The following is a 14,164-nucleotide window of genomic DNA, read 5'->3' on the forward strand; positions in this document are numbered from 1 at the left end:
TTCAACCCTTGTAAGTCAATGCAGCTTGTATTTTAATTATGTTTCCATATAGTTCAGTACAGGAGAAGCAGCGGGTAGACATGCAAAGCAATTAAAGCTGCAAGGCTCACACGAGTTCACTTACAGAGACAGTCTAGCAAGTTAATTTTGCGCCAGAGCTGTCTGTGCCAAAGCACTGAAAAACACACAAGAAATTAAGAGCCCTTTTTATATTGATAGATTGCTGTTTCTGTGTCCCAGAGGCATTACTTGCAAGTGGCCAACCAAAACAGTACATTGGCTTCTCTGTTTTCATCATAAATTGAGTCTCATTCATTTGGTTGTTGGGAGGAAAGTGTTCCTTGTCCTGTTTGGCTACTGAATGTCTCAAGGTTCAGAGACTCTTCCAGAAAACTTGGCAACTGTAGTTGATGAGCAGGAGGCAAACGGGGGTAATCGAACTACAGGAATGGCTTGCCTCCTGAAGGTAGGTCTCTTCCAAAGCAGTAAACACTTGTTGAGTTCCAAGATTTCACTAGAAAGTGGGGAAATCTTTGCCCTCATTGAGGAGCCAGCTTCAGCCACCCTTATAAAGACACTGAGGAAAAACCCTCATCCTTCAAGACATGGTCTTCAAAGAAAGTTTTATGTCCTCCTGCATCTCTTTCGCTGGCATTCCTCAGCATCTGAACTGCAAGAGCTATCTGAATCATTTCCTGAGGTGGGGGAGGGTGGCTGAATCGAGCCACAGTTCATGCTCAGCACCCAGCCCAGTTTGTTGTGCAGAATTTGCTTCAGTCCAGGGGGAAGGGGCAGCACATCGAGTGTATCCACATAGTCAGGAAGCAGCTGGCGGAGACGGAAACAGCAAAGGTACTGCAAGGAGGTGTGGCTGCCGCAAGAGCGGATTACTTTCATGCTGCTCTTAGCAGCCGTTGAGCATACCATGGGGTAGAATCTCTTGTTCTGAAGTTTGGTGGCAGCTACTCCTGGATGGAAATACCAAAAAGGAGGCCTGAGATCAACACATGGTCACAGGATAGTGGGGGAAAAGCACACAACAAGCTATAATCTCTCAGCCATTGGCTAGGGCACTGTAAGGATTTGGGGAGCAGGGCACTCCATCCCTTGATGGTCTTACAGAGAAAACTTCAATTTTGGACTTAAGTGTCAATGAAAACAGCAGCAACGTGTGATTCTATGCTCTTTGTCTCTGTGCACGATCAAGGAAACTGTCCAGGCACCAGTCATGCTGCTACATGATGCCATACACTTGTCATAGTTACGCTGATGTGAAGGCCAAAGCTGGCTTACATGCATATACCGTACTTCTGGTTTATGCTACATTTTACTAGTTCCAAACAGCCTTTCAATAGTGCTGCCTTAGCATCCCAAGCTTTTGACTAACAACTAGGCCCTCTGACATCTTTACACATGAGTGTAGCAGGGACACACAGCATGCTGATATTTTGAGAGGCAGAAAGTTTAAACTTTAGATCTCACACTTCAGTGATCCTACCCCATATCTAGCAATAGCTCCCTCCTGCTTAGTTGCATCTTCTTCCAACATTCCCCCTCATCTCAAAACTGGACTACACCTTTCAGTTGTGCCAAAGTTTGGTCAGCTTAAACCTGTTCTGGATCTCTTGCTCTTACCTATGCATTTCCTGTTTTTGAAAAAGGTCAGAGTCCCATGCCAGGTGTCCAGGTGCACTCCAATAATGGAGCCTTGGCCAAACCTTGTCGAGAAGTTGGTTCTATCTCCCTTGTGGTGGAGGAGTCCTAGAGGGCAATTGGCAGCCACAGTTACACAATATACACTGTAGACTCATCCTGTGTATTCCAACTTTTTCTTAAGACAGTTATTTCCTAGTTCTTTATCAGTTATACATGGGCAAACCTCCGACTGCTTGTCAGAAAGTCAGTGAATCTGTCTCTCTTGATCCATTAATTCAAGTCCTCACAAAAACTTGTTGCCAAAACAGCTGGGTGCAAGAACAAAATGGACCGTGCTCCTTCAAACAAATCAGATCTTCCCTCTCCCCCTTGATGGCCCTCATGCCCAGAACTGCCTCCCAGAACACCTGTGTGATGTCACCATTAATTCCACAAAGCCTTTGGCATCGTCCGCTACTGTAACCAAAGGAAAGTACACACCCAAGTTCACCCTCACCCGTTTCCTGCCTTTGTTGACAGCTCAGTGCCATGTTTGAGATTGCAATCTTCTCAGTACAGGGACCTGCTCTGATGTACTTTTAAAGTATTGATACTAACTTTTTAACCACCAGCTGAATACTTGGCTTTTTCACTAGCCAAATTTTGGCCCAAGCCATTTTGTTTATAGAAGCGAGTAATTTCACACATGCAGCAGTCCAGAACAGGTAAGTAGTAAACCAACACTTGCAAGTTTGAAGATGCCATTTTAATTACACGTGCATGTGCAAGTTCTCTGATAACCTATAAAATAGGGATGCACAGAATAAGATGTTAATATAAAGTTTGAACTTCCGGAAGCTAGCCTGTATTTTGGCCCTCTAGCCTGTACTCCAAGGCCAATTTATACAGGGTGTGAGCCGCAAGAAAAAGCCCTTACCTGTGCAGGCTTCCCATGCACATGCAGCCCATTAAAATGCACCTGCCACATGCACTAGTCCATTCCTATATGCTGGCATGCCAGCTGCACACCTGCCTGCTGGCATTAGGCTTCAAATACAGAAATACCTCCCCCCTTCAGAAGCCAGTCATTTCACTTTTTGTTTACAGTTACAAATATATGTCCAACTCCTTTAGTCAATCATGGTCTCTCACTTCCTTTGTAAGGGAGAATTTATACATTCGTGTTCTCAACATTTCAGTCAGGGCTAACCTGTAGCACTGCAGATGATGTTAAGACTCGAACTCACATCACCCGTGAACATTGACCATGCTGTCTGGGGCTGGCGATGATGGGAGTTTGGAGTCCAAACACATCTGAAGGAGCACAACTTTAAGCAATGATCTCTGATGGCTCAATCACTCTGTGAGCCACCTCCAATTACTGGCAAACCTTCACATTTCTCCTTCATCCCATGAATTATTTTCTATGCTGCCCTTACCTGTATATGAGAGGCCCCAGCTATCTTCATCTTTGCCCAGCAAGCTACAAAACGTGTGGCGGTACTTGTCCAGGTTCACATCTGATGTCCCAATTCCCACCATCTAGATGTGGACAGAAAATTAGGAATGAGGAGAAGAGGGCAGGCACACAGACAAAAGGACACTACATAAATCATGGAGCCACCTAAGCAATCACCTGAGCATTTGCTCATGTAAGCTTTTTATTTAGCCTTCAGAGCCACTGATTCTGCTCCACTACTACAGAGAACATTTCAGGTTCACCAATCACTTTGGGTAGGGGAAATCATTCATACTCCCTACTTTTTAAACCAACATGCATTCCCTCTAGTTTAGATAAAGAATACATTGATAGAACTGAACTATTTACTGTTCAGTTGTCTAGCACTATGCATTTTTAATATCATTTAATATAATTCAACCTCGTTAATGCATCTGGACAGTTCACAAATACATATTACATAATTACCCTCTCCTGCATTCTGGTTTCTGGCCCATGGTTTGAGCTCTGCTATACTCAACTCTTGCAGACCAACCTCAGCAGTACATCAATCTGACATGCTGTGTTGACCTGCATGATTTTATTTCACATAATATCACAGCACAGTATCATCCAATTTATTGCATAGCACTTTATTGGTTGTGTAGACCTATGGCAGATAATTGAATTTAAGCAATTTGACAAACCTACAACTCTAATGGAAAATATGGTACCACCCCGAAACATTTCAGTCTCTAATGTTGCACATATGCCTGCAGCAAAGGCCAAGACATTACTAAGGAAATTTTTGGTCTTAAGATGGAACAGTTTATTCCAATGGATATAGATAAGCAAGTCATCTTAGGGCTGGTTCACGTAAAATAATATGTGTTCTATCAGGTTAGACTACTTGTTCATCTAGCCCAAAATTAGCGAACCTTTGGCCTTCTAGATATTGTTGAACTCCAACTCCCATCAAGCCCAGCAAGCATGGCCAATGGCCGAGGATTATGGGGGTTATAGTTCAGCAACATCTAGAGAGCCAAAGGTTCCCCATACCTGATCTACTCACATACTATGTACTTTGACTGACAGCAGCTTAGCAGCTTTCCAGGATCTGAGGTCAAGGGTTCCCCCTCACCCGCTACCTTATCATTTTAGCTGAAGATGGCAGCAGAGATTCAATTTTGGGCCTCTAGCATGTAAATACTGAGCTATGACTCCTTTCCAGCAGCCCCTAAGCAAGCATTCTGGGAGTGCATGGAACCCTCCAGCCTCATAGTGAAGCAAGCAATGATATGAAAGCACCATATTTGAGGGCTAAAGACACAGCTGTACATGCATGTGGTGGCCTAAGGTTACTAAGATTATGCAGATCATGGTGTCCCCACTGGATTTCACCATACAAGATGCCAGTTTTCATAAATGGCATTCTTGGGCATTGTGCCCAAGAACTCCTAGGACAGCTGCTTGGATCCTACATTGGCCATGTTTTGATGCCATTCGAAAATCTTTTTAATCCACCAGCCCCATAGCCTGACTGATGCTTTACATGCTTCTGGCCTGTTTTCTGATGCGTTTTACTGCTGTGCCATTTATTAATTCAAGCTACACTTAATGTTGGCTGCTTGCTGCTTTCAGCTGCAAAAGCAGGAGAAAAATATTTTAAAAGAATACACTTAGTGTACTGCTATCAATGAATCATCCTGTTTTGTTTAGCTGCCCCCTGCAGCACCCAAACATCATTATTCAACGTACCATGTCTGTGCCATAGACGGGTGAGGTCATCTTGATTTCCCAGAAGTGTTGCCCTTCTGCTAGCTCCTTGTTTCCCCGGACTGCAGCAGTGCCACAGCTGTAGTCCATGTGGAAGTTCACCTTACGGTCATCACAGGTCAGCAATGTTGCAGTGGATTTGTTCAGGTCATCCCATACCCAGTCAAAATCTAAATGACAGCAGGGGAGATGGTATACTTTCAAAAACACAAATGATATATATAGAAAACTAGCATGTCAGAGAGAGGGGTTCTGGGCATGTGAAAAGATTTCTGCCTTCTCTTCTTAACTGATATTTTAAGTTCTCCAAAGGCCCTGTGGAGAAAGATCAGAAATGGAGCAGGGTCGAGGAACTTATGACCTTCCAGATGTTGCTGGAGTCCAACTCCCTTCAGGCCCAACCAGCATGGCCAATGGGAGTCATAGATCCAATCACTATTTCCCCCCCTGCACATCTATGTCACATTCCAACACATCCCTAACTCATATGAGATTTTTAAAAAGCTTCCTTACATTCATCCTCCTCTCCACACTGACAGTCTTTGATCCGGTGAATAGTGTGCACATTAGAGCAGAAAGGAGCTTCATTCTGGTTTTCACAGTTACAGTACGACTCTCCAGTTACAGGGATTGCTGTGGGTATGGAAGGCAAAAGAGAAGGAAATTCTGGCTCTGAATCAGAGTCGCTGTGCTGCCCAGAAGAAAGAAAAACAAACTATTAGAATGCTCTTTCCAAAAAAAATGCTCAGAACCAACCCATGTCATTTTCCATTCCCATGGATTTCTCCTCTCAACAGAAATGTTATATTTAAGCTAAGTTCTTATTTTTACGTATACTCCCTGAAGTCAATGCTGTCCACTTTCACTGGTATAAATGAATCCTTGCCAGACTTTAAAGATTACTGAAAAGAATTACTGAAGGGTGACTGAAGTGGAAGAGCTTGGGCTCTGTGTAGCCTCTATTGAAGCTGCACCCTCTCAACTGATAAGAGGTTGAGAGAGCCATAATTTGGCAGCAAAGCAGAAGAAGCAGCCACAATAATATGGCAAGAAGGGCTGATATGACACCTGCTTATCTATATAAAAACCCACAGAGTAGGAAGAACTGCAGGCTTTTCTGCTGTCTCTCTCACTCCACCTTCCTTTAGCTCTTATACGTTCTTCCTCTGGGGAATTGACAAAAGATAAGAGACCCATTGATACTAGTGACTATTGGAAGCCTGACACTGCTTTAGTGAGGAAAGTTTAGCTCCTAAGAAGACTGGCTGGAGAGTGTAGGAGGATGCCATAGCATAAAATGAAGTAGGGATGGTCTTTTATTGTTTTAGGCTGCAATCCCCATATCCACTTATATGGGACTAAGTTGCACTAAGCTTAATGGGACTTCTGAATAGACATGTACAGGATTGCACTATTACTTCCTTAACCTTCCCTCTTTGCACTGAGTCTTATGCTTTTAACTAACTTCCCAGTTTGTTTTGGTTACAAAACAGTCAGTAGTCCCTCTTAGTGGTTCAGCCTTACCCTACAGCAGTGCAATTTCAAACCCTGATTTTCAGACATCAGCCTGCTCCTCTGAGGAGGAAGAGGAGTGTGAGGGAGGCAGGTACAGATGACATCAGAGCCTACTCCAGTCAGACTGCCCCCACTCACAATTTTACATGTTTTTTCCTTCATCTTAGTACTTTAAAATTGTAAACCGCCTTGGAAGCCTTTGTAGAAAGGTGGTGCAGGCAAACCCCAATTTGCACAGGGCTATCATTCCTGGCCCCCCTGCACATCGGCAGAGCGCACAGAAGCCCTTCCCACCCCTTCTACCCTCTTCCTAGTCCAAAACAACCCACATGTCAGAGGTCGCGCATCAATTGAATGCGCTCAAAGTGGTCATCACCTGTATATAAACACAATGAATAAATTTATTTAATAAACTAGCTGGGGGCTCAGGCCATGTTCCTTCCCTGCTTTGCTATTTAAAGGTAAAGGTAAAGGTACCCCTGCCCGTACGGGCCAGTCTTGACAGACTCTAGGGTTGTGCGCTTATCTCACTCTATAGGCCAAGAGCCAGCGCTGTCCGCAGACACTTCCGGGTCACGTGGCTAGCGTGACAAGCTGCATCTGGTGAGCCAGCGCAGCACACGGAACGCCGTTTACCTTCCCGCTGGTAAGCGGTCCCTATTTATCTACTTGCACCCAGGGGTGCTTTCAAACTGCTAGGTTGGCAGGTGCTGGGACCAAACGACGGGAGCGCACCCCACCGCGGGGATTCGAACCGCCAACCATGCTATTGGCAAGTCCTAGGCGCTGAGGTTTTACCCACAGCGCCACCCGCATCCCTATGCTTTGCTATTTAGTACCTCTCAAATGGAGATCTCAGCTGAATCTGAGTATTGTGAACAAAAAGAGCATACACTCTGAAAACAAGCTCTGGGTGCACCCACACTCTGAAAATATCAACTGATGAAGTAAATAGACTCTATCTATCACAAAATAAACTTTCATGTGGTTTACCACACATGCTGGTTTAATTCAATTCCGGTGGGAGTGGGGGAAGGAATAGTGCCAACTTACTTCTCTCACCCAGTTGAGAAAAAACATGAATGTAGATAAATTTAAGCTCCCTGCTATGTTCATGGATTCATTGCTCATGAAAGTTTATCTCATTGGGCAAAGCTATTACAGTCCTGGTCAAAAATCCAAAACACATGCCAACAGTCAATTTTCCCACTCAGACAGTCAACTATCCAGATGGCACTGGGTCTTAAGAAGGCTGTTCTACACTGTCATACCTGCCCATCAGAATCAGATGACCAGCTAAGGGATCCAGAGGGCAATGCTACTGTCCTTGAGTCTGCATCACGGCGTACCCCACTCAGGACATAGTGCCAGGCTCTGCTGTTGCGCATACGGCGTGCCATGGCGTGTTTGGAGAGGTAATCTGGAAAGCAAGGAGAGATGTTATTCAAGCCAACCCTTCCTACATTACTATTAACCACACAATAACAAGAACAATAATCCTTCCTTCAGACAGAAATTGTTTATTATTTATAGCCTTTAACATGTATTAAGTGATGTCCAGGCCCTGCCTGTAGGCTTATAATCTAATGAAGAGAGGCAAAGTAAATGAAGAGAAAGGATAGTAAGCAGCTATATGCAGTATACAGGGAAGATCTGTGGTCAAATCCCCACTCATCCATAAAGCTTACTGTTTCTAGGGCAGTCATTGTCTTGCCGACTTAAACCTCTCGCAGGGCTGCTGCAAGGAGACATATGCACAACCCTGAGTTCTTTGCAGGGAGGAGGGTAATGTAACAACAAAAATGCTAGGGAAAGTCCACAGAAACAAAGGTAATCTGTTGTACTGTGATAACTGCAAGTGATGCCTTAAAACCATTTTTTCAACCCTGGAATTAATAACTCTCAGAATAATTCTGTACAAATGCACAAGACAGACCATCTGAAGCAAATAGCTACATATTATAAAAGAGCCTGAACATGGAAGGAGACATGAGAGCCTGGAGAGAGGAAGAAGGCAGAAAGAGAATAATATCATATCAAGCACTCTAAGTCTTAGACAGATTCACTTATCCATCACAGCAGTCATGTATGTACTCTATCCTGCACCCCCACCCCCAGAGTTCAGTCTTTGAAAATGTCATTTCATATAGTTTTCCACTCCTCTTCCCAGTTCCCACCTACCCTACCCTGGCCTTTTTCTTGAGTCCATTTGTTTTATGTTTTTAAAGTTTACTTTTTTAAATTGCAAGGTTTCATAATGGAAGCATTGTACAATGTAGCGATTAGACTAAGATCATTGAAAACCAAGCCCAAATCCTCACTTCACTGGGAATCTCCTCAGATGACCTTGAGCAAGTCGTGCTTTCAAGTCTGATCTACTGAGGGGGGCAAATGACCATGTGTTTCCCTAAGCTCTCTGGATAAGTCAATATAGCGCTGTATACTACTTTGGAGGTGGGGTGGACACTGCAGTCAAGAAGAGGATACAGTACAGTACAAGGGAAAATGTTTTACTGAAAACAAGAGATATCCAACAGTAGAGACCAGCAAGAACCTCCCTTATCCTCCTTTATGTAAACATCAAGAGTTTTAACCAAATACATTTTTGCTACACTGCAGCCGGTTCCAATCATTCTATACAGAGAAGTTACAGGCCACAAACTTAATGTTTTGAAACATCTGCCAACAGGCAATACTTACAGTACTTGCTTAAATGTGACCAAAGCCTTCCTGCCCTACTATTCACCCCCAGGCTACAGGAATTTATGAAAATCAGGGTTCAAAACTGCACCCCAAGCCTAAACCAAAAATAAGGACCACTGACTCTATATTGTAACAGATAAATTAAGTGCTTTTTTTGAGGCACAATACCCAAGACAAGCACATTGGATAAGCAGTGTTAGAAATTAGTGAGGTGCCAGGCATGTTTTGCCACTGGCACAGGTCCAGTTGTGACCACATGGAGATCTCTGGATGCCAGGTTGGTGAATGCCATCTCCATCTGGCTGGCCCCTCCAGCTTTCTTAAGAAGAAAAGCAGAAGAGCTTATTTATTGCATTTATATCCCACCATTTTCTCCAAAGACCACATGGCTCACTCCCCTGTTAATCTCTACAACCCTGTGAGGTAGGTTAAAAGGCTATGACTGACCCAAGGTCACCCTGGGAGCTTTATGATTGAGTGGGGATTTGAACCCTGACCTCCCAGGTTCTAGTCCAACCACTACACCACACTGGCTTCCTAGAATACTTCTGCTATGGGGCAGCTATATAAAGCAAATTATTATGATGATTATTATTGCCATTGCAGAGGAAAAATAGCGCCATTCTTAGCTCCCAAGGGGGTATGAAAGAAAAGAGGTTGTCATTCAGGTACTTTAGATATTCAGCAGGGCTCTTACAATCCAAATGTTTTGCAATGACTTTGCAGGAAGAGGTCCTGGAAGGTGTCCCAGAAGATAAGCATTCATGATCTAACGGTCCCTATTTCAGAACTGCCCAACCCTGGCATCATGTAAAGAATACCAGGATAGGCATAATGCGATTAAGGCCACTCGGCTCAGTGATCAAATGAGCCACTCCAGGCAGCTCAGCAGGTCAACAACTGAGCTGCCTTGTGAGGAAAAAGATTACTCCAAGTGAACTTTACAGTCAAAGGAGCAGCTATAACAAGCTAAGTATGGGATAAAGAGGAGCATGAACAGAAAACAAACTGAAAACACACCAAGACACAGCTGGGAAACATCAAGAGCACTGAAGCAAAGTCTCTGGCAGACAACATACCTTAACTGTTAAAAAATAGAGGATTGCTTCCTTCCACTGTAGGATGAGCCTATAATGATGCCATAAGGAGTGCAAAAACCACTAGCGCTAGAAAGCAGTGCACTGCTTCAACAGCAAATATGCATTCATATAATATATGCTTAGGCCAGAGGTTTTCAACCTTTTTGAGTCCAGGGCTCCCTTGACCAACTACATTATTTCTATGGCTCCCCTATGGGGAAACGTGCTCCAAGTCTCAGAAGCCCAGTTATGTCACCCCTTGCCTGCAGAGCCAGCAGCCCTTCACCCCTTTTTGAGGCTGCCTCAGCTTCTGGCAACCAGCACCCCCTGGCCAGCTCCAGAGGCACCATTTGCCTGAGGAGCTTGTAGCCAGGGCTGCTGCAACAAACAGCCACACAAGCCTTTGGGAGGCAGAGATGCAAGAGGGCATGAAAGGAGGGAAGGAAGGAAAGAGGGGCAGAGGTCAGTGTTGTCTGCGGCACCCCTGACCACCATTCAAGGCTCCCCAGGGTGCCATGGCACACTGACTGAAAACCACTGGCTTAGGCATACAGAGTTGCAATCCACACTAGCTAGAAAATGCCAGGGTTGAAAGGGGAAGTCTAGATGGCTGTAACCAGAGTGACTCTCATATGTCACAGAGGAGTGGTTATCACCAGCTTACAGTCCCAGAAAGCTAAAGGAAAGGCTAGGCTCCTAAGGCATCCACGAGGCTCAGTAAGCACTATGTAATGTGACCATAGAACAAAGTTATCAATTATGGATTCATAATCAATGATCAGTTTTCCTTAGATATAAATACTCTTGCATAAAAGTATCCTAACTTTTACTTCTTTAATAAATTGTATTAAATGATCACAGCCTTAAACTATCAAGTGGAAAGAAAAGGTCACTTAGTTTGTAATGAGAACCATCACTACTCAAAGATGGCAATGACATCCCATAAAGCAGAAGTGACTTTGCATCACTTATTTTCTAACACACACAGGTAGAAAATAACATTTAAATTATGTGCCCGGTCAGTAATTAAATTCAGCACATAAAGGAGGGGCATATGAAAGGCACCCTGGAAGGCCACTTACCTTAACTAAGCAGGGATTTGAAGCAGGTCTCTCTGATCCCAATCCAACTTTATATGCAACTATACTGCACTGCCTCAATACAGAATGCTAGTATCACAGAGGTGAGCCAAAGCACACAGGTAATCCAGCCCCACAGGATAGAATGAACTACGTTGTCCATATAGAGTTGGGATTTTATCCTAGTTCAAGTCCCACCATTTCCCATGAATCCATTGTGAAACCAGGCTCTCCAAGAACAGATCCACATTATATGCAACAATTATATGCACTTCAGATGTGCTAATATTTGGCACAGGAAACTCTTAAGTACGAAACAAAGTGCAGGTGCCTGGCCCAATACCCACATTCATGCTTCTGGTAGCCCCAACAAAACTGTGGATGCCAGATGCACGTACAGTCATACCTTGGGTTGAATGTGCTTCAGGTTGAGCGCTTTCAGGTTGCACTCCACGGCAACCCGGAAGTAACGGAGCCTGTGTTACTACTTTTTCATTTTAGAATTTTGTTTGTTTGTTTGCATAATGTAATATCCTGCTACTGGGCCTCTGGCTCATTCATTATGTTACAATTAAAAAGTTTTAAATTATGGGGTGCAGAGATAGAGAGGGGGGTGTCTTCAGTATAGAACCCCAAACCCCAGACTGGGCCTTTAGGCAAATCTCTTTCACACACACACACACACCACATCCTTCCCAATAGTCTTTTAAGCAAAGAAGGTACAGAGGTACCTTAAAAAACTACAGGAGAAAAGGCACCTCTTGACTTCAGCTAAATCGTGCCCCCACTTAGAAACAGTCATTCGGTTGGGCTAGATGACCCTTAGGGTCGCCCCCCCCCTCCAACTGTACAATTCTATAATTCTTGCGCTGGCTCACTGTCTCTCGGCCAAGCACCCAATAAATGCCTCGTAAGTTGGGGGCGGGGCAATGAGACCAGTGTCCAACTTTACCCAGCGTCCTTTGCGAGAACTCCCAGCAGCCACTGGGAGGGGTCCCGCCAGAAACTGGCCAACGGTCCGCTAGTGGCTTCAGAAGTACTTTCTCAACCGAGCTGTAGGCCGCACGCTGGGCTTACCCCATACATACACATACGCCCCGTTCTCCTCAGCCGCGAACACCCCCCATGGCCTACCTCAGCCGTCCAGCCACAGAGCCGCTTCCCCTCCTCCTCCTCCCCCGGCCCCTCAGAAGCGAGCGAGCGAGCGCGCCTCCCTCCGCTCCACATCGGCAGGCGCCGCACCCCGGCCTCCTTCCCACAGGCGAGATATAAACAATCCACGCTGCGCGCGCCCACCTCGGCCGCGCCCATTGGCAGCTCGGCTCGGCTCCCTCCCCTCCTTCCACGTCCGTTTCCTACCTGCGTCACTCCTCCTCTTGCTCCTCCCGCCCCCGGCGAAAGGGAGAGGGCGGGGGAACGGCACCATCTTCCTCTCTCCTGATTGGACGCTTCCCTCGCTCAGCGCCCGGCATAGCGCTCAAGTCGCACGCGCAGTACGGCGTGGTGACGCCAGTGACTTTCCCATCTCTCTCATTGGCAAACCCTGTTCCTCCCTCTTCAACAAGGAGGTGGAGATTTTCTCACCCAATTAAAAAAAGAGAGAGAGAGAGAGAGAGAGAGAGAGAGAGAAGGCGGTCTCCGAGATATGATTGGCTGAGAAGGAAGAGTCAATGGGTAAGGTGAGTGCTGTCTCATAGGACAGGAGGCAGCCGAAGAGTCCCTGGTGACTTTCTATTGGTTAAAGTTTACGTCACTCAGTCGAGGACCGAACAAAGGCGGGCAACGTGATCCCCCAGCTGCCTCTTCATTGAACAAGATTGATGTCACTCGTTAGAGTACGGGCAAAGCAAACTCCCGTTGTCAGTTCATTCGTCAAGGTGCATGTCAATCATCTGACGAAGTCGGAAGTGGTGAGGATTGCTGAAGCAACATGGAGGAAGCCGCAGAGGGTGAGTAATTGATGGGCTTTGAAGGCATGGTCGCTGGGGAAGGTGATTGGATGTTAACTAGGCTTCCTGCGCTTTTTAACATCTGTGGAGAAGCAGATGTTCAGCAACAATGGGATAATCTGCGCCTGTCAGATGTCTATCTGCTGTTAAAGCACAGGAACTTTTTCCAAAGAAATAAGAGCAATGATGTTGAACCTGCCCTCCAGACGTTGCTGGATTACAGCTTTCTTCCTTAGTTGAGGCTAATGACAGTTGTGCTGGTGCAAAAGAGAGAGGGGTGGGGGATGTGCCAAGATCCAAGTTTGGGGAAGGTGCTCTACAGTGAGAAAACCCCAGCAGAGGTTTAAAGCCACTAAATATGCAGCAAAGTAAAGCACGGAAATACAGGTTGTTAGATCTTTAAAATATGTCCCTCCAAGTGAGTTCTAAAATGTCCCCTTTAAAAGTTTCTTTCTAAAGTTTCCCTCTTACCCCAGCATAAGAAGACAACTACATGTTTGGTAAGTTTTAAAAAATGGTTTACTTACAAACCCTTCAAAGGTCAGGTTCATGTGCATTTCCATACATCAGTCAGAAAAGTTGCACAGGCAATACAACTTAGCTTAGTTACAAAGTGGTGAAAGTTCCTAAATTATTGATATAGGAACACAAGAGTGGCTTATGATCCATGTGGCCTGAGCAACCAGCTCAAACCTCTTCACGTGCTGAGCTTCTCAGGTAGACTGTGTACAACAAGAGGCTTTATTACCTCTTTTCCCAAGGCGGGTAGAAGTGATGTAACTAAGCCTGGCAGGACAGCTTACTCTACCACTGATCAAAGTTGCCACTGTGCAGTTTCTGCATTTCAGAGCCACTTAGAAAATGAAGAGTTTAGGTTCATATTCAACTTCCTGTTGGTCTGGTGTGTGAGAAACAGCTGGCCCTCCAGATGTTGCTGAACTTCCAACTCACATCAGCCCTCACCAAAATGACTGATGGTTAGGGATGATG

At 45.1% G+C, this 14,164-nt stretch overlaps 2 protein-coding genes across 11 annotated transcripts in view; one reads left to right on the top strand and one right to left on the bottom strand.

The window, feature by feature from the left end:
- The window catches only part of SPSB3 (splA/ryanodine receptor domain and SOCS box containing 3), a gene marked incomplete at its 5' end in the record, with an annotated part of 17,213 nt that continues 3,049 nt past the window's right edge, over window positions 1–14,164 (bottom strand). Inside the window, 7 exons of one of the 8 annotated variants that reach the window (XM_083474462.1) lie at window positions 1–968; window positions 1,636–1,761; window positions 3,075–3,177; window positions 4,832–5,019; window positions 5,363–5,540; window positions 7,636–7,784; window positions 12,585–12,726. In XM_083474462.1, the coding sequence (XP_083330588.1) occupies window positions 625–968; window positions 1,636–1,761; window positions 3,075–3,177; window positions 4,832–5,019; window positions 5,363–5,540; window positions 7,636–7,784; window positions 12,585–12,651 (1,155 nt within the window). In that variant the 3' untranslated portion in view covers window positions 1–624. Of the gene's footprint in view, window positions 969–1,635; window positions 1,762–3,074; window positions 3,178–4,831; window positions 5,020–5,362; window positions 5,541–7,635; window positions 7,785–11,228; window positions 11,839–12,313; window positions 12,727–14,164 lie in introns of those variants that run through there. The other 7 variants (XM_083474460.1, XM_083474465.1, XM_083474459.1 and 4 more) reach the window with 7 other exon arrangements.
- Window positions 12,825–14,164, top strand: part of NUBP2 (NUBP iron-sulfur cluster assembly factor 2, cytosolic) — a 16,065-nt gene continuing 14,725 nt past the window's right edge. The window contains exon 1 of one of the 3 annotated variants that reach the window (XM_083474551.1): window positions 12,825–13,174. In XM_083474551.1, the coding sequence (XP_083330677.1) occupies window positions 13,156–13,174 (19 nt within the window). In that variant the 5' untranslated portion in view covers window positions 12,825–13,155. Of the gene's footprint in view, window positions 13,675–14,164 lie in introns of all 3 variants that reach the window. The other 2 variants (XR_014518926.1, XM_083474552.1) reach the window with 2 other exon arrangements.

Source organism: Podarcis liolepis (assembly GCF_965112155.1).
Source record: "Podarcis liolepis genome assembly, chromosome: 14".
Lineage (NCBI taxonomy): Eukaryota > Metazoa > Chordata > Lepidosauria > Squamata > Lacertidae > Podarcis > Podarcis liolepis.